The sequence below is a fragment of the Netta rufina genome (genome assembly GCF_964035555.1).
Source record: "Netta rufina genome assembly, chromosome: 5".
Classification (NCBI taxonomy): domain Eukaryota; kingdom Metazoa; phylum Chordata; class Aves; order Anseriformes; family Anatidae; genus Netta; species Netta rufina.
Genome location: NC_140128.1, coordinates 27784241 through 27803185, shown reverse-complemented (window position 1 = coordinate 27803185; position 18945 = coordinate 27784241). Strand labels below are relative to the sequence as shown.

Genomic DNA, 18945 nt, shown 5'->3' with positions numbered 1-18945 from the left:
AGATCTAGGGTAGACAGAACTGAAGGTCAAGCAACAGTGAGCTTGGAAGACAGCAAAGTCTATTTTGAAGTATGAATAAATTAAAGCTCCTGCTATGTTCACATATAGGAGCAAAGTAACTATATGTAATTTTTCAACTATATTTATTGAAATTGTAACAAGTTATATTCAAAGCTACTTTCACAACTTACAAGTTCTGCATCCCTAAATACAGGAAAAAAAAAACAGAGGAGATATTCTTTTAAATAAATTTGCATCAACAAATTTCTAAGAAAAATATTGTTCCACTCATTCTTGCATTGATTTAAAACAACAAAAGAAAGCCCTTTTCGTTGTTAAAGGGGAGCTACTGACTGATCATACTCTTCCAGGTTTTATTCATACCAATTTAAGCAATGTGACAGAAGATCAAAAAAACTTGGAGTTATGTAGCTCAGAAATTTATTGAATATTTGGTCAGATACATTCTGTATAGAACTGTTCAACCTGTTTGGTTTTGGTACTCCCAGAAAACATCACTATCAGATGCACTGAGCTGTAATTGCCAATTTGGAATTGTTACGTAAGAAAATGGTAAGCATGGGGCTGAAGCCTCCCTCTATTCATGAGATGTGAGTCTTGAATATGACTAGGCACCCTCCTTTTGAAGGATTCTATTTGTGTAAGTTGCTGCATCAAATGTTACTTAGGAGAGGCTTCCATGTATTGGTCTTTTTAAAACAGTAACACACTTCAAGTATTTGCATTTGAAGTTTTCAATACTGGAAACATTTAGTCCAGAGTTTGCAATGGGGTCTCTAATCTTTCACACGCTCTGCCTTCTAAATAATCCCAGAATATTTAGTCTTCAGTTTTGGCTTCCATTTCCTCAGCATCATCATCACCATCCACTTCAGCATTTTCCCTCTCCAGTCTTTCCAACTGTCTTGCAAGCTCAGTTTCATCTGTATCAGTAACCACCTTAGGCTGAAAAAAAACAACAAAACACACAACACATGATGAACAATCATTAAAAAACACCTTCTTCAGTCTACAAATAAATATGAAAATAAAGTCATGGTTGGTGGCTCTGATCCTAAGGAGAAAGATATTGAAATAAATCCAATAGTGATGCAGTGAAACCTAGGAAAATTAGAATTTTTGGCCATTTATTTAATGAATACTGAAAATTATGCCTTTTTTTTTCGTTTCTCAGTATCTCTTGCTAAGATTTCTCTTAGCACTACTGATCTTGCTCTGTTTATAAAATGTTGTGAGGAAAAAATAAATCAGATTTCAGAATGCAAAGTGTTCTCACCTCCATCTGCACATTAAAGACTCCTCTCTTCTCCTCAATTTTTTCTTTAATGACAGCCATGGCCTGATTCAGAACAGAGAGTCCTTCGGTTCTCTCCAGGGTTGTTGTAGTCATCACATATCGAGGAGGGGCTATCAGATTAATCTATCACATTGCAGGGTGGAAAAAACAAAACCAAAAAATAACAAAAAAACTATACTCAGTAACAAAAAAGAAATGTTTTTCCATTAGAAAAGTTATTTCTAGAAGTACAAATAACATGGAATGAAATAACACACAAGAAAGCACACAGGCTGTCTGATTTCTGGTCTCAAAACCAATTATTTTTACAGAGTATGCTCTTATAGACAGGTATTGTTAAACAGAGAGAATACTCACCTTGCAGGTAAGTAAAGCAGCCTACCACAATTTTTCAAACAATTAAAAAACTGCAACAATGAATAGATATTTTTATTTTTTATTTTTAAGATGACTGGATGAATGAACTTTTTCTTTTGAAGAAAACACTCTAAGAAACTCTTTCAAAGAAGGAAGTACTTTCCAGTTTTCTGAAAACACTTATTCAGTAATGTGTTCGATATCCTTAAGTGGTTGGGGCAGAAAATTTAGACCTGGGTATAGTAGGCTTTCTACCAACACTCAAACATGTGTGGACAAAGTATTCCTTTTCTTACACAGTCTTATCTCTGAAAATAAAAATGTTTGCCCTCTACCTGCTATAAGGCTGTATAAAGGAACAGCAAGTATTTAGTATGCAAATACTGAACCTTAGTTAATTGAAGAGAACAAATACAGCTTCTTGAACTTGGAAAGCCACAGCAACAACTGGGACCACATAGTTGCAGGGAAGTGTCCCGTGTGTGCGACAGGAAAACCAGAAAGCACATACATTGTCCCTACATAGTTCCTCAGCCTCACTTATGCAACTGTGACAACTGAAAGGTATTATCGAGGACATCAGACAACTTTGCTATTGATTTTATAGTTAAGACAAATACTTACTTTAATGGGCATGGTCTCTGTGGAACAATTCAAGCCTGCTCTCAAAGCCTCCTTTACTGCATCTATGCCTTCATAACCATAACAGGCAACTTCAATATCTAAGACAGATGAATACAAACAATAAAACTTCGAAGTTATCAAAAGTTGTAGAATGTTTAAAGATTTTTTAAGTTAAGCTTTATTAAAAACTTTTTAGCAACCAACGTTTATTCACAATGAGATTCTCAGTACCTTCCAAAACTGAGGAAACATTCCAATTTCTTGGCTTGTAAGCTGATCACTGACTATCTGTTTAATGGCAAGCATGCTTTTAGGCTGCTTGGTTAGCTGTACAACCAGCTTTACAGTCTTCTAGTGAGTCTAGTGTGCTTTTTCTGACCACTAACAGAGCTAGTAGGAGACAAACCAGCTCATAAACTTCATGAATACATTAGACATATGCTAATATATCTATCTGAGAGGTTTACAAACGATCAGCTAGAAATAAACCCACAGCAAAATCATAATTATTCTCACTTGTTCATGGACAAGGAGAGGACATACGACCTAGCCATGCTGACAGTGATCAATCATCCTGTTAGAGAACCAAAGAATTTAACACTTTGAATAATAAGAATATTGTGGATTCAGTAATACCTATAAAATATTTAAATTCATTGTATGCCAGCGGAACGTGACTAACTGCATTATATATCAGGACAACTAACTTGTGTCCCAAGGAACCTGCAGCTGGGGGGTTGGAAGAGTGCAGTGGGAAAGCCAAACCACCTTGGAATTTGAGATAGGACCATCAGGCATTCTGCAAGCACTAACATATCTTAACACTGGAAGAGCAGTTTCACCCAAACATCAGCACCACAAACCCCCACTTTTAAATGAGTTTAAAGTTTACAAGACACACTCGACTTGTCAAGTCTATTCAATGAACATCTGGAGAGAACTTACCAGCTCGGATTTTGACTGCTTGTGGTGTCAGACGCCTGTTAATATTGTCAATCAATACACGCCTCTCTTCCTCTGTCAGATCCAGGCTATCCAGGATTGCTGGGTCTCTGAGCCAAGCAAAGAAATGGTACAGAACTTACACTGAAGTGGGATATGACACAACATCAATTTCTGGTATTATTTCAATATTCTTAGCATAATCATAAAGCTCTACTAGGCAAAGAAAAGAAAACAGGCAAATTTTTTAAGAGTCCATTGAAACACTGGAAGAAAATAAATGCATCTATTTACAAAGTATTTTCTAATGGAAGCACTTAACAACTAAGCAGATAAATAGTTTACTCAGTCTGTTCCTGGATAAAAAAGTCTTAATTCAACTCTTTTTTCCCCTCTTTCCTTTTTTTCTGAGGAGCCAGCTAACCAAACAAAAAATAGGAACGATTTCTGCCCAGTTTCGTTTGTAAATTATATATAGAGTGACAAATATATCTAGTTGCTTGGCATTTATCTTTCCTACAATATGAAAATAAACCTGTATCATATGAAAGAAAATTCATAATGAATATGAGGTGTTTGAGTTATTCTAGCATTTCATATGAATCAAGATGTTATATCTCTGTTACATCTTACTTGCATGACCTTCAGTAGGCATTCAAAAATAGCTTCTGGACATTGAGTTTTTAATCATTAAAGTGTAAATCTACTTTAAAATTTTACTACAGGTACCTGCTGCACGACACCCCAAAACATTCATTCTCAGCACTCAAAAAGAAATACCAAGTCAAGCTCTTAAGGGGCACACTAGGCCGTCAGTTAGCATTTCAGCGAAGGTAGAAAGGCAGCAGTATCCACACTCTTCTGTTCCACATTAAAGCTTTATGTAGGTGCAAAACAGGAAAAAAAAATACAATCTATTGGAAATCTTAAGGTGTTACTGATGCTTTGAAAAGAGACAGCTTCAGAGATTTATGCTCCAACGCGAGTAACAGATGAGCAGCAGCACACCGAATGTGTTCAGGAGTTTTTATTTTTTTTAAGTTTTTGATTTTAAGTCTTAAACAGTTAGTGTAATTGGTGGTTTTTTGACTTTCTGGCATACAGGTGTTAAAATATTCATCAGTTACAGGATGACCCGGAAATCCTCCTGCAGCAATGTGCCCAGATCGGTCCTTCACCGGTAAACTTGCAATTATTAGAAAGGCATTGTTATTCTATTAGGGCATTCCATCTATATGAAGACAGAACAAGTTGTCTCTTCCCAAAACTACAGAAACAGTTCTGAGCTAATCAATCAAAAATACTGCCAAGTGCCCTGCTTCTTAAAATCAATATAATTTTCTAGAATCTTATCACTGCCAACTAGCATTAAATGAAAGTTTATTTCTCGTAGGTTTATGTGCTACAAGAGTAAAATTGGAAATGTTTATTCAGAAACCTATTCTTGAATTGCCAATTTCATGATACTAAATTTAAATGGAAACCAAATAGTTTAATTAATTCTGAAAGCAAATTGAAATGTCAGACCTCATTAAAACCAAAGAACTATCCATCTTGGTGCACACTCCCTAAGATTCACAACTTGAACTCTGTCTTTACATAATTCCATTTCTAAACTCATCATCCCATTTTCATTCTTTAAGATTGAAAGTGTAGAAAAGCAACAAGCCAGCTTGCTATATTAAAAAAAAAAAATAATAATAATAATGCGTGTGGCAGTGGAAGAGTGAGTGTGAGTTCAAATTTCTTCAGACACAGAGCTAGATATGAGTCAAAATATCTGCTTTGGACTAAGAAGAGGCAAATTCTGACAGAGAAGCCAAGATTAGTGCTGCTTCTATTAGTAATGCCACAGGCTCAGCTGCAGCAATATAAATCTCCTCAGTGTTTGTATTGAGTCACCATCCCTGGAGGTCTTTAAAAGACGTTTAGATGTAGAGCATAGTGATATGGTTTAGTGGAGGACTTCTTAGTGTTAGGTCAGAGGTTGGACTCGATGATCTTGAGGTCTCTTCCAACCTAGAAATTCTGTGATTCTGTGATACTCAAGTTTCTCTTAAAAATATTATTCACTGAGTTCCTCAGTATTCTTCCTCAACAAATTCAGTTAGTACTTTTAAAAAACTGACATATGCAGAATGGTGTATTCAAAGGTGGATAAAGACACATCAGCTCTGAGTCTTCTTTTTCAAGAGCACTGGGAACTTGAGTAAAGTAGTGACAGAAAAACCTACAATTCACAACTGGAAGGCTGATGTCACAATGCATTAGGTTAACTAATGACTCTTAAAAAAAAAAAGAAAAAAGTGGATATATTTGAGAAAATACTTCTTTGCAATTATGAAATAAACACATAGAAACAGAAAAGATGTTCTTACGAGACTGCATGCTTGAATGCATCATAAGCACCATATCCAGGTCTTTTGTACTTGTCATCAAATACCCAGGCAGTTCTCTGGAACAGACTCTCAAGCTGCTCATCCTTAGTGTACTCCAATACCTCAGCAACATGGCGAAGAATGCTGTAAACCTTGAACACAAATGGGGTGTTATCAGACATATTATCTTATGTCTGTGCACTTTGTTTGCTCAGAAAAGAAGACACCACAACACAGTGACTGAATAAAGCAAAGCAACTTACAGTCTTTGATTTTGTGAATTTGTCTTCACATTTGATTGCCTCCTCTGGAGAAACTCTTCGTTTTGACAAGTCAATATAACCTACCAGGGAAAATAAATTTTCAAAGTGTCAGGCATCGTGCAAACCAAGTCTAACTGCTTCAAGAAAAAAGCATAACAAGCAAACAATCTGGCTCAGGATTTGCCCCTTGTCTACACTATCAGTTGCTAAGGAAAGTAACAAAACTAAACCTCAATGAATTTGATCAAATTGTGATCGAAATTTGCTTTTTGTTATTCTGCTATTCATTATTTAATCTGAAGGTTAACTTTAGTTTTAGAAGTATTCTAGAAAAATGTGATCTATTTGACAGCCAAGGCTCAGGACTTAAGGCACAGGATGGAACGTGAGCATTAAATTTTCACCACTACATCAGATGACCCCTCTCTTCAGTCAGGACCTAAGAAATCTGCATAGATATCAGAGAATTCCACTTCCCTATAGTTTGTTGACCAACAGTCAGCTGGTGAGGACCCAGTTAAGCAAATCTTTGTGATTGACCTCCATTAGCCTGATTACCAGAAAAATTATTGTAAACATCAGATGGCAGGATGATGGTTTATTTTGCTTAAGTGTCTTAAATAAAGAACCCCTGGAAAAATCTATGAATGGCTAAGCCACCCAGTTAATCTGCATTTCTCTTTATGACTTCAATCTTGACATAACCCATAATATCCCCAAATACCTTTCTCTTTGTCAACTCTTATGACCACGACACACTCGTTCCTTCCAATGCGGATGAGTTTGTTTATGGAACGAATACGTCTTCTGGACAGCTCGCTGAGGAGGATCATGCCTTCAATGTTGTTGTACTCTAGCAGGCTGACGTAAGCCCCCATTTCAGCGATGGACCGGACATTGACCATCACGACATCTTCCACCTCTGGAAATTTATGCTGGTAGAATCTACAGCTTAGTACTGGCATTCTGGAATTTGAACAGAAAACAAGGAAAAAAAAACCAAGGATGACTTATTTCGCAGTACATCACTGACGTCTCCTACAAGCATGGTAAAAATGCAGCAGGGACTAGAGATAGAGAGGAACACTGATACTAGAAACTGACGATTAGGATAAGGCTTGTGCAATGTGTAGTTAGGTTTTAACAGATAATAAGCAATAGACTGATTAGTACTTCAAAATTGCCACATTTTTAAATGACGTTCACTTTTTGCATGAAAGAAGAAAAAGCTTGCTAGGCCAACTTTATTGCCCGTTCCAACTGTCATGCTGCCCATACACAGTGCACCACACAGGAGAGGCCTCAAGTGGTGGAAAGAAGGCACTGCACTCTTCACTGTCATCTAAATCCATAAGGCCTCGTGAAGTTTTAAGTCAGAAACCAGATTTCAACAACAGAAGGACACAGGAGAGAAGCCTGCAGTGCCAACAGAGGCATTTGTATGCACAGCAATAGACAGCATGTGAACGGCTGAGAAAGTACGAGGTAGAGTGACGCTGCTCTGCTACTGCTAGAGGTGGCAGAAGGGCCGCCTGTCGGCACTGAAAGGAAGTAAAGGCAACACCCAGAAGATGATGGAATGGGCCTGATGTGAGTGAAGCACTAAACAGAAAACAGACCCCTAAAACTAACTTTAAAAAAGCCTAACATACAGGTAGCCAGGATGAAATATACATATATATATGAAACAAAATTCCTTCATCACTGATTCAAAAAAGGTACGGGGCTCATGTTTCATAACCATGTGGTGACACGATGGGACGCTCACACTGCCTCCCTCTCCTGATGGCAGCGATCCACGCACTCACCACTAATGGCGAGGCTGGGCTCGGGGCTTTTGTCTACGCCTGGCAGCTTCATGCACGAGTTTAAGAACATTTTAGAAGCAGGAGCCCACAAGATTGAGCCAAATGCACCGCCCCTTCAGTTTAGCTGCCGTTTCAGAGCGGGGCTCCTGCTCTCCACAGCGGCGCTGGGGCTGTTTAGCTGTTTGGGGCTGCACAGAGAGCAGGACGGTACCGCCAAGCGCTGCTGAGCGTGGCCACACAACGCAGAGGGCCGTGCCTGCCCTCGCTCCCATTTCACCTTTCAGGAAAGGGCTACAAAGGAGTAACGCAATCATGAAGACGATGAACTTTTCGTGCCATTTCACACAACCCGCAGCGTTACAGGACACATTCCTCGGCCACCGAGCGCGATCGCAGCCCCGGCCCGGTGAGGCAGGCCGCACGCTCCACGCTAGCCCCGGGGCAGCTGCGGGGCGGCGCCGCTCCCCCGCTCCCTCCCGGCCTGCGCACAAGCGGCCGGGCCCTTCCCCAGCCCCGCTGGGGGCCGAGCCCCCTCCCGACCGCGCGGCGCCCGCCCCGGCCGCTACCTGCCGGCTGCCGCGGGTCCCTCTCCACGCTCTCCGCTCCAGCCCCGCCACTCAGCGCGCAGCCTCCGGCCCGCCCCGGCGCCGGGCGGGGAGCCGCGGCCGCCCCTCGCTGCAGCGCCCCCGCAGGCGGCCGCCGGCGGCACCCGCAGCGGCAGCGCCCGCCCTCGGCCGGCGGCCGCGTCACGGGGCGGCGGCGGCGGGGAGAGGCGAGAGGCGGAGCGGGGCCCGCTCGCCGCCGGCGCCGCCACCATGTCGGGCAAGGACCGCATCGAGATCTTCCCGTCGCGGATGTGAGTGGCACGGCGGGGCCGGGGCCGGGGCCGGGGCGGGCGGGCAGCGCTGGGGACCCTCCGTGCTTCGGGGTGAAAGGCGCCGTGGGGCCGCGGCTGGGTCCCCCCCTCGGTGCTGTCCCTCCTCCGGCGGCTCGCAGTTAGCCGTCAGCCATCTGAGGGCTGCCGCGGCATCCAGAGCCTCGGCATAAGCAGCTTCCAGGGTGCTGTGTGTGGGGGGGGCTGTCACCGCCGCACCATCGGGCAAGCCGCGATTTAAAAATAGAACACGAATATAAGCAAAAACGCGCCGTCAGACCGTACCTTCCCTCCACTGCTTAATTGATGTCGTATAAGACGATGGCCATAAAGATATTTTTTTTTTTAAAAAAAAAGGAAGTGCAGTGAGCGGACAGTCGAGTAATTTTCCAGGTTGTGACAGCAAACCGCTCGTCATGCAGTCAGATGTCTCCTGACCAGGCTTAAGAAAGCTGCCAACATGGGAATGAACACGAACATTTAACATTGATAAAGCATTAAAAATGCCGTTTTAATAGCGCTGTTCCTCTTCAGGGCTCTTCAGGACAGAAAGACTTTGCCTTGGGGTGAAAGGCCGTTTCAAATCTTCTAGTGTAAAATTAGGCTGATGACTGGATATGATCTGTATAGGAAGATGTCTTGCAGGATAGAAAACCTCAAACGTAAAATAACAACTATTATTTCCTCATGAATGAGCTCAGGCCACACAAAACAACAGCTTACATAGAAATATTAATATATTACGTGGTAAAGGTTCTGTTTTGAACCTCAGCTCAGAAATAAATGGCTGCATGTACTAAGTCACCTGGTCACCTGCTCTTCAATAGTGCTCTCGTCATGCCATTTACGTGTCCCAGGAGGAGGCACCTCAACCACTTCTGAAAGGTATCTGTTTTTGTGGGCTGACAGATCATTGTGGCAAGGAGGTAGTGAGGAACAAAGATTTGATATTTATGAGCCCTGTTTCAAATGAGGTAATAGAGTAATAATGTGGCAGATATTTTGATAGGATGTGAGCTAGGATGTTAAAGATGGCCTGCTTCTAGAACAAATTTTTTGTTAACTGATGGAACTGAGTTTTACAAGGTTTTTGGTCTTGTTCTCTTTTGCTCGTGTGACCCTTCTCTGGGCTGGATATGATCACTCACAGAAGCTGCTCAGTCTCCTTGACAGTAAACAGGACTTTGTTTAGTGCACTCACAGAGCCTGTGAAATCTTGCTTGAACTAGAAAGTGAGCCAGTCTCGGTCAGGTAGTGAACAGGGTGAGAAGGTAGCTCAAGGTGGGAACAGTCACCTGCTTGCTGTTGTTCTTTGACTTTTTTATTCATTTATTTATTTTTATTTTTATTGTGAATATTCAGAAAGTATACATGCTTCTCAGTTATAACAATCTTGTAGGCATTAATGAAGCTATTCTTACAACATGTCAGTAGAGTGGGGAAGTAACTGTGTCCACTTCACAGGCAGAATTTTCATTATACTTACATTTTCCAAGGTCAGAGAGGAAGCGTATAGGCTTCTCTTTACAGATCTGAATGTCATCCTTTATGCACACTAACTATGTATACAAAGCAGTAGCTTAAGTTAGCACAGTGGATATTGTAGTATAGCTACTGAAATTTTAGTTAAAAAGATTCGTCAAATTAAAATGTATGTGACAACAGAGAGGGAAGCAAAGTTTGGATCCTTTCTGAGTTCCCAGTTCTGCACCAGAAACCTGGAAGTTTGCTACTGGAAATAAATAAAAGAATAAATAAAATTCTATCCTGAATTGTCTCTGCTGTTTTACCACGTTGATGTTTCTCCATTGCTTCATACTTTCTGTCATGTCCACGTCAGAAAATCATGTGTAATTTTTTTCCTAATCCCTTTGGATGATGCAGGACATTTTTATTTCTTCCTCTGTTTAACAGGGCTCAGACCATCATGAAGGCTCGTTTGAAAGGAGCCCAAACAGGTCGTAACCTATTGAAGAAAAAATCTGATGCTTTGACGCTTCGATTCAGGCAGATCCTTAAGAAAATTATTGAGGTAGGTAAATTAGATTTTTTTTGTCTCTCTTTATCTGAAATCTGTTCGTCAGTTGTGCATTCCCATTTTGCTAACTTCATTAGGTAGGCTGGAATGTAGATAACATTGTAGATAACCCGTTCTTTACAAGTGAGGCTTCCAAGGACAGGTGAGCAGAACTTCGTTTTCCTGGCTGCAGTGGTACAGGAAGTTTATAAGAGTTAATATTCTTCACTTCTTTCCAACCAGGCCTTGGCTGTGGTTCCCTACCATCTCTCCTACATTACAGGAAATTTGCTCTGATGGTGTCAAATACATTATGAGTGGATCTAACATGTTCTGTAGCATTATTTTTATTGCTTTATCTGGCCTGAGAGGATACTGCACATCTATAATGTTTTTGGCATGATTATGCACACTAGGAAGCAGAGACAAGAAATTTTGTCCAGATGGACATTGTTCCTTTATGAAGAAACATCAAGTTCTGCTTCTTTCTTTGTAACATGACTGACAAATCCAAGATATTCAGCAGAGCCTTATATAGCTTGTTCTCGGCTACCATACTAGACAGGTTTTAGTTGTACTGTTTTGGCTGGAACTGCTATGATGCCTATGGTTAGCAGTAGTGTTTTGGTGTAGACAAGCTCTTGGCACTCTGTATCTAGTTGTCTACAGAGTGACTAAGACACTAAGGCTCTTACTTCTCAATAGCATGGTTTTTTGCTTCAAGGCCTTGAAATGTGTAAAAATGGGAAAAAATAGAGGAGGAGGAGAGAGCAGCCTCACAAAGTTACATACACCTGTACGCTGAAAAACAACTTCAGATGTCTCATAGTATCCAGTACAGTATCAGGTAAAAGTGGTTTCCTGCTGAGACACTTTGTTGTTGCAATTTAACCCCCATGTAGTAGAATTTTATGACTATTGAGACAGATGAATCTTTTGCAGTTTCTTTGGGTTCTTACACTGGGTGAGTGAAATAGCTGAAGTATTTCTTTTTTAAACAGTCACCTGGGAATTACGATATGCAATTTGCAGTTTGAGAGTAAGATAGAGATATCGGATTTTCTCTTTCTTACTCTCTTAAATTTCTCATTGTTTTCTTTACGCTGTTAGTTATTCATCCTGGGAAAAATATAATATACCTTATATTTGCTGCTTCTTTTTTTTTAACAGACTAAGTTGCTGATGGGTGAGGTGATGAGAGAAGCTGCATTTTCACTTGCTGAGGCAAAGTTTACAGCAGGAGATTTCAGGTGAGGATTGCTGATCTTATGTGTATCCTACCCATGGGAAAATGTGATCAACAAACTGTTGATTTCTCTTCTGGAAATAAGTAAAATTCTTAAGCACACTTCTTAAAAAAAGGCAGTGGGCAAGGCAGGACAAGATGAACTGAATTCCATTAAGTAAAGGTGAGAGACATCACTGCAGGAGAGAGAGAATGTGTGATGAAAATGTATAAAAAAGCTGAAAAATTAGCAGAATTTACATACAGATTGTGCACAGATCCTTGATTTGAGAAGTTGTTTTTTGCAGCTTGGAAGCTAAAACACAGGTATACAAGACTCTATATCAGAGTGCTGGATTATGTATTATTTTGATTTTTGTTGTAGACTTGAAGACAGGATCCAGTGTGTGTTATTTTTTCCAGTAAGTTGTTGGGAGATTCTACTCAATGTTTTAGCATCCTGTCTCATGACCTCTTGCCTCACTAGGCCGAGAGGGGAGATAGAGCTTTTTCCTCTAGTGGGTTATTTTTAATTGCATTTTAATAAATTACAATTCTAACTAGGCTGTTGGTGTACTTCATCCAAATGTAGCTCTTGTAGTGTTAATGATTCAGCTGATGGTACCAACATCAGTTAATGGGGAAGAGCTAAATGATCAGATGCATTAGTAACCTGTGTGCTGCTAGAGGTGCACAGCATCCATGAAAGCCTTTTTACTCTCGTTTGGATGTGGTACTGTTTCCTGTTTTAACCAGGCACAGTGTTTATGTATAAACAATAGTTAGATTCCACCCTGTAAGTAAATTGTACTTCAGTGGAAGAGTTGGCTACAGTGACCTGTTCTTGGAAGACCTTAAGACACTTTAGAATCCTTCAAGATGAATTGTACAAGCTTAAGTTTGTTAACACAGAAAGAGCTAGTGGGTAAACAAACTCATTTACTGTTCTGAAAGAACAAATAAATATGAACTCATAAAAATGAACAGTGTTGTGGCCTTGGTCTACATTAAAGCCTTGAGATTCCTTTGCTTTTAGTGGGAAGAGAATTGCACAGGTTGATTAGACTCAACATTATTGAAATATTTTAAAGTCATTTACCAGATAACTGGCCAATTTTTAGATATGCTTTGTATACTTAGTCTAAAACATTTCCAGAGTTACATTTCAGAGTCTGTTTCTTTTACATTTCCAGACATTGCTGCAAAATCGTTTCTTTGAAAGCTTCTGTGTTAGCTTTGAAGACTGTGCAATTAAATGCACAGAGTAGTGAACAAAATATAATTTCCAAATCATTACAGCTATTTGATAACTACTTCATCTTGCCTGTAATGATGAATTAATGAACGACTTCAGTGTTCATGATTAAGATGTATGTTTTCTTCCTTACAGTACCACTGTGATCCAAAATGTGAACAAAGCTCAAGTCAAGATCAGAGCTAAGAAGGACAATGTAGCAGGTGACTCTTCTCTTGACTATGGGTATTTCAACTTTCAAGGGAATCATGGGAGGTGACTGAAATATGCAGGAGTGTTTCCAAACACCATCTCCTCTTATTTCTCTTATTAATCTAACAGTAGGAACATTTCTAATTTACTAAAATTTTTCAGATACATATTTTTTATGTTTAATCATTTACCTCTCGTAAGATGAAACAAGTGTATGTAAACTGTTGTCCAATTTCTAGATCTTCAAATAAAGCATAATTTCCGCTACTGAAAGTAAATGAGAAAACCAGGAAATTAAGTATCAGAATTAAATAAATTTTAAGAAGTTAAATATCAGTAATTGTCTGTGAAGAAAACAGGAAAGAACAATCAAGATTGAATGCTGAAAACATTCCTTAAGCATGGGGAATATATTGCTAAGTGGTAACATACTAAAATTGAGTACTGAATAAAATGGAATACTTCTCTGAATTTTTCATGTGTTTAGCTCTCCATGATCTCAATATCATTTCTAAGTTCCATATTAAAGTGGAAGAATCAGCATGATTAAGTCTTTCCAAACTATATGGGGAGATTTTGGAAACAAAGCTTCTGAGCTTATGGAATTTATTAGAAGCAAATGGGGTAAAAATGAGTTGTAATTAAAAAATATATATGTATATATATATAAAACCTTATGTCTCTTACACACATACTTGCTCACTTCTGCCAGGTGTAACCTTGCCAGTTTTTGAGCACTATCAGGAAGGAGGGGACAGTAAGTACAAAACAAATGCTTTCTATCATACATGTACTTGTAGCTATTCTGTGCTAATAGAAAAATACTTGCCATACTTTGCTGATAAGTCCGTTTACATCACAGGCACAGGAATATGTATTTCCTCTGTCTTTTGCTGTTTACAAAGCTATTTTTGCTTTGTCCTGTTCCTCTAATATGGAGAGATTATTAAGGGGTCATAGTGGATTTTAATTTTCTAAATCGTTGAATTTTTTAAACCAGGAGAAGGCTTGTTTACCAGGTTTCTGAGACTAGTAGATCTTATTGTAGACATGCGCAGCAATGATTTGTAGTAGCACAAACCATTATAATGATTGATTTGCTAATGGGCAAAGACTTTAGCTTATCACTTTCTGAGCCATCTGTATCTGTGTAGTTCATGAAGTACTAATTTTTATCTAGAAAGAAAACACTACGGTAGTATTAGCAACAAATTTCACGTTTTCTTTTTTTCAGGCTATGAGCTGACTGGCTTGGCCAGAGGTGGAGAACAGCTGGCTAAGCTGAAGAGAAACTATGCAAAGGCTGTGGAGCTGCTTGTGGAACTGGCGTCCTTACAGGTTGATGGGAGAAAAAAATGGCTGGGGAGTGGGGAGGAGTCTTTAGTTTCTCCCTGTTCTGAAATTAAAAGTAACAGTCTCAGTGCTTGTAGCTGAGTACTTTCAGCTGTAACATATCTTTCATCCCAGTGCTCCACAAAGTTGCAAACCTTTTTCAGCCATAAAACACAGTTATACTACCACTTCATAGAACTCTACAATGCTATGAAGAAACTTTGTTGAGTTGCTATGTGGTGTAGTTGGTATGTGAAACTGCTAGTATGCAGTGTTCAGATGTAGTCTGGTACTGGTAAGAACACCAACGTTAGCAGAAACGATTCTGCTTCCATCAAGTGAGCAGCTTTGGCTTATAAGTGCTATTTGGTTTTGGGGTGTAAAATATATTGAAATGCCTAGTTTGTCATGTTATGCCTTACTTATTCCTGTTCCACAGACATCCTTTATTACTTTGGATGAAGCCATCAAAATAACAAACAGACGTGTGAATGCAATTGAACATGGTGAGCATTTTCCTGTTTGGGATGCATAATAATTCTGTGTCTCCATGCAAGACGGGGAGCTGGGTCCTGGAAGCTACTCTTTTGACTGATTTCATTAGTAGGATTTCAAACCAGTTCAAGAATGTTTGAGAGAGCATTACAACGAAACACACTGCAAATAACAAAAATGAAAAGCCCAGTTCCATTCTGAGTTGCTGATACCTGGAATTTTGCATATTGCATGTATGCAATAACTTACTTCATTAGATGATTCTAAACTATCCTTTTCAGTATATTTTTCTTTATCTGCAGGCCCTATCTGCAGCTTATCCCTTAGAAAATTTGACTGTAGAATTGTTTTCTTCTGCAGCCTTCCAAATGCATTTGGCAGCATTGCTAACAGATTTCTCCTTTGGAAAAGTGGTTCTGGTACATGGCTTTCAGAATCGCTCAGTTGGTGTGTTAAAGCTTTTTCTGATGTCTTGTATCTTCCCTTGTAACAGTATATTTGAGTATTTGTTTTCATGATGGCTTTTTCCAACTGAGATCATAATTCTTTGTGTAAGTCCTATATTGAACAAAAGTTTCTGAAAGAATGTGATGGATGAATATAGTTTTACTTCTAATCTTGCCCATCCTTTGAAGGTTTATTTTTTAACCAGTTCAATGGGGGAAAAAGGACCTTACTAAAAGGCCAAGAATCAGTGCTTTCAATTCCATTGCATATCTTTCAGAAGAATGTATTATCAGAGATTCCATGATGTTTGGAGTAATAGTTTAGTCCTGGACTTACTGAAGAAAACAGTTTTGTGTATTTGTCTAATGAAATAGTGTGATTTTCCATCAAAGACAATTCCCCTTGGCCAAAAGAATTACTAGATTTACTTTAAATAACCATCTGTGCACTGTATTATGACAACTTCCTGAGTAATATAGCAGCAGTCCAACAACTTCCTTGTTTATATTTCTTCAGTGATTATTCCTAGGATTGAGCGCACTCTTTCCTACATCATCACAGAACTGGATGAAAGAGAACGAGAGGAATTTTACAGGTAACTATCTGAAACAAGACCAGACTGGTCTCTTTTTCTCAGATAAACCATTCCTCAGAGAGGACTTGGAAAACTGCCAAATCTGGCAGTGAGTGCTGTTAAGCACGACCTGGTTCTTAATGCACATTGAGTTTCCAGAGCTGGGCACTTATAGACCCGCAATTGCTTGTCACGGAGTTACAGATGAATCCCTACCGCTAGGTTGCATATAGCTGTCTCCAGCAGGAATGATGAAATACAGTTCACTGAAGTGTTCTGCTTTAGGGACACCTCTGTCACAGAGGCTGGTGTTCTACACTACGTGAAGTGAAGGTGTCAAACCTGAAATGAATTAAAGCTAAGTTGCCTTCATTCAAGAAAAGCAGAGTAGTCAGAGTAGTGGTAGAATGCAGTACTTAAAGTAAAAAATGTCATTTAGAGTTTGGGTGAAAAAATGAGTTAATCTGTAGAGATGAATGATTTTGAAGGGTGGCAGCTTGTAAAAAGAGCATCTTGTCACTTATTACAGGCCTTTCATTTCCTGGTGAACTTTTCCAGGCAGCTTTATCACAGCCAACTTGTATGACATCTTTGCTGCTAGCCTGTTTCATGAAAACATCACATTGTTTTCACAGATAAACCAAATTTCTCTTCACAGGTTAAAGAAGATCCAGGAAAAGAAAAAGGTACTGAAAGAAAAATCTGAGAAAGAACGGGAGCTGCGAAGGGCTGCTGGTGGGGAACAGGAACCAGCTAATCTCTTAGCAGAAGAGAAGGATGAAGACCTTCTCTTTGAGTAACCTGCTGCAGTTGTTATATTTGGAGCAGGGGACCCAGAATACAGAAGGCCCAGTTGCAGTATAATTTGGGACATGTTGCCTCAATCATACTTAAGTGGCTTCTCAGTTGGTGTATAAGTCTTGAGTTAACTGGGTTGTGGATTTCTCCTGGGAGATTAGAAATCTGGGAACTTGACTGTAGCGTAGGAGGAAAATGAGAGATCAGTAAGGTGCTTTATTATCAGTAAAGCCTTCTGTTGTGTGCTCATTCTGTTTCTTCATTTAATAGGAGTGATTGTCCATACCTGTTCTTTTTGCACAGTGGCTCTTGATTTGCCTAATCAGATTCCTCTTTAATTGTTACCACTGCAGGCAGAGGAAAATGTGATTTAGGGAGGGAGATGCATGCACTGTTCTTCACTGCTGAAATGTGAATTAATGTGAAAGTTGCTTAAAACAGGTGTTGGTACAACTGAAGTCAAATTAAGTAATGGCAACTCTAGTTTTCTAACCTATTGATGAAATCCACAGTCTTTATGATTTATTTCTGTTGCATGATTGTTACCACTGGCCTAAAACATCTGTGGTTTTAATTAGAGGTTCTGCCAACTTGTGTATTCTGTGCTAGAAACAAGTAAAAGTTCTAAATGTTAAATATCTGGTGCCTGTCTCCTGCTGCAAGATGATGGTCTTAAAAGCTTGGTAACTGTCATGCTGGTTGTGAGATAACCCTCTCTTCATTCCACACCCCCAGTTTATAACATGTACTGGTCACATCTCCTTTTATCTTGTGTCCAAATTCACTTACCCTTTACCTCTGTAGATAAACAGCCAAGGAGAAGTCACATCCTCTTGCCACAAACATGCAGAAGCTCTTTTAAACTATCCAGCTCCATGTTGCTTTAAATGCTTTTTGTTGATTCGTAACAAGTAGGCAGGCAAGCAGGGCTGAATGTACAGTAGTCCATTCTTGTGCTTTCTTGCATTCTAGGCTGATGAGACGAATTTAGGAAAGAGGTGAATAAGCTGTCATATGCAGTAGGCACCATGGCATAGATTTATTGTTAGTAGACTCTTTGACATAAGCACCTTGTTTTAAATATGATCCAGCACTTAACAGCAGATGCAGGGCAAACGCAAGAAAAATTATTTCTGTTAGCACCTTTTAAAAAGTCGTTTTACAATTTTATGGAGCAAAAGGCCTTCTTTCCCTCTTTAGAAGCTGAAAGCAGCACAGCTAAATGAACTTGTACTTCAGCCTAAGATACAGGTTGGTCCAGCTTGAAAGAAAGAGCCCCTTGTTTTTGTGTTGAACTCCCATCAAACCCTCTTACCTCCTAGTCCACCTGTGTTCTGTCAGATACTTTCCTCAACAGGAGTAGCATCATTCAACTGGTTAAAAAACCACACACACAAAAAAACAACCACCCCACCTGCTTTGTTCCTTGTGTCCTGCTTTAGCTAAGTACCAGAAGGAATGTATTCACACATCCTTATTGTAGTGATAGGAAAGAGGATCCTTATGTAACAGATGTTTACTGCCTCAAAGGAAAGAAGTAGAGCCATCCTGAAGAATTGTTTGTACTGTGGTGGCTAAAATCTAGGCCCTCCAGTACCTACAGGGGGCCTACAAGAAAGCTGAAGAGTGATTCTTTGTAGGAGAGTGTAGTGATACGACAAGAGGCAATGGCTTCAAAATACAAAAGGGTAGATTCAAACTAGATATGAGGAAATTCGTTACTCAGAGGGTGGTGAGTCACTGGAGCTGGTTGCCCAGAGAAGCTGTGGATGCCCCATCCCTGGAGGTGTTCAAGGCCAGGCTGGATGGGGTTTTGGGCAACCTGGGCTGGTGGGAGGTGTCCCTGCCCATGGCAGGGGGGTTGGAACTGGCTGATCCTTAAGCATTCCTTCCAACCTAAAACATTCTACGATTCTATAAAGTGACGATTTAGTCAACCTTGGAAGATTTTAATTCAGGCTACTAGAGATTAAGATTTACCGAGATGGCTGTACTTGCTGTTTGAACAGCTGTTTTTTTACACCTTGTTGGACTATCCTTTGTAAC

The 18945-nt window shown here is 39.8% G+C and overlaps 2 protein-coding genes across 2 annotated transcripts; one reads left to right on the top strand and one right to left on the bottom strand.

Annotated features, from left to right (window-relative positions):
- Window positions 1–126: 126 nt before the first annotated feature.
- Window positions 127–8398, bottom strand: EIF2S1 (eukaryotic translation initiation factor 2 subunit alpha). Its single transcript, XM_084287059.1, has 8 exons — window positions 8257–8398; window positions 6607–6848; window positions 5883–5962; window positions 5620–5771; window positions 3245–3351; window positions 2300–2397; window positions 1298–1441; window positions 127–966 (listed from the first exon to the last, which is right to left on the bottom strand). The coding sequence occupies exons 2-8, from the start codon at window positions 6845–6847 to the stop codon at window positions 841–843; spliced, it is 948 nt and encodes a 315-aa protein (XP_084143185.1). The 5' UTR covers window position 6848; window positions 8257–8398; the 3' UTR covers window positions 127–840.
- An 18-nt stretch (window positions 8399–8416) lies between these two features.
- Window positions 8417–17527, top strand: ATP6V1D (ATPase H+ transporting V1 subunit D). The gene is made up of 9 exons (XM_084287054.1): window positions 8417–8546; window positions 10479–10596; window positions 11752–11831; window positions 13197–13264; window positions 13966–14010; window positions 14488–14591; window positions 15025–15091; window positions 16044–16122; window positions 16760–17527. Exons 1-9 carry the CDS (start codon window positions 8506–8508, stop codon window positions 16899–16901), a joined length of 744 nt encoding a protein of 247 aa, XP_084143180.1. The 5' UTR covers window positions 8417–8505; the 3' UTR covers window positions 16902–17527.
- Window positions 17528–18945: the final 1418 nt, after the last annotated feature.

Excerpts from the sequence above, each read along its gene's own strand:
- ATP6V1D (XM_084287054.1), top strand. The coding sequence starts at position 8,506 with ATGTCGGGCAAGGACCGCATCGAGATCTTCCCGTCGCGGAT. Across the intron at positions 13,265-13,965 it reads TAAGAAGGACAATGTAGCAG|GTGTAACCTTGCCAGTTTTT; the intron begins GTGACTCTTCTC and ends CACTTCTGCCAG. Across the intron at positions 14,592-15,024 it reads TGGAACTGGCGTCCTTACAG|ACATCCTTTATTACTTTGGA; the intron begins GTTGATGGGAGA and ends CCTGTTCCACAG.
- EIF2S1 (XM_084287059.1), bottom strand. The coding sequence starts at position 6,847 with ATGCCAGTACTAAGCTGTAGATTCTACCAGCATAAATTTCCAGAGGTG. Across the intron at positions 5,772-5,882 it reads AATTCACAAAATCAAAGACT|GTTTACAGCATTCTTCGCCA; the intron begins GTAAGTTGCTTT and ends TTTGTGTTCAAG. Across the intron at positions 3,352-5,619 it reads GCATTCAAGCATGCAGTCTC|AGACCCAGCAATCCTGGATA; the intron begins GTAAGAACATCT and ends TGCTTGGCTCAG.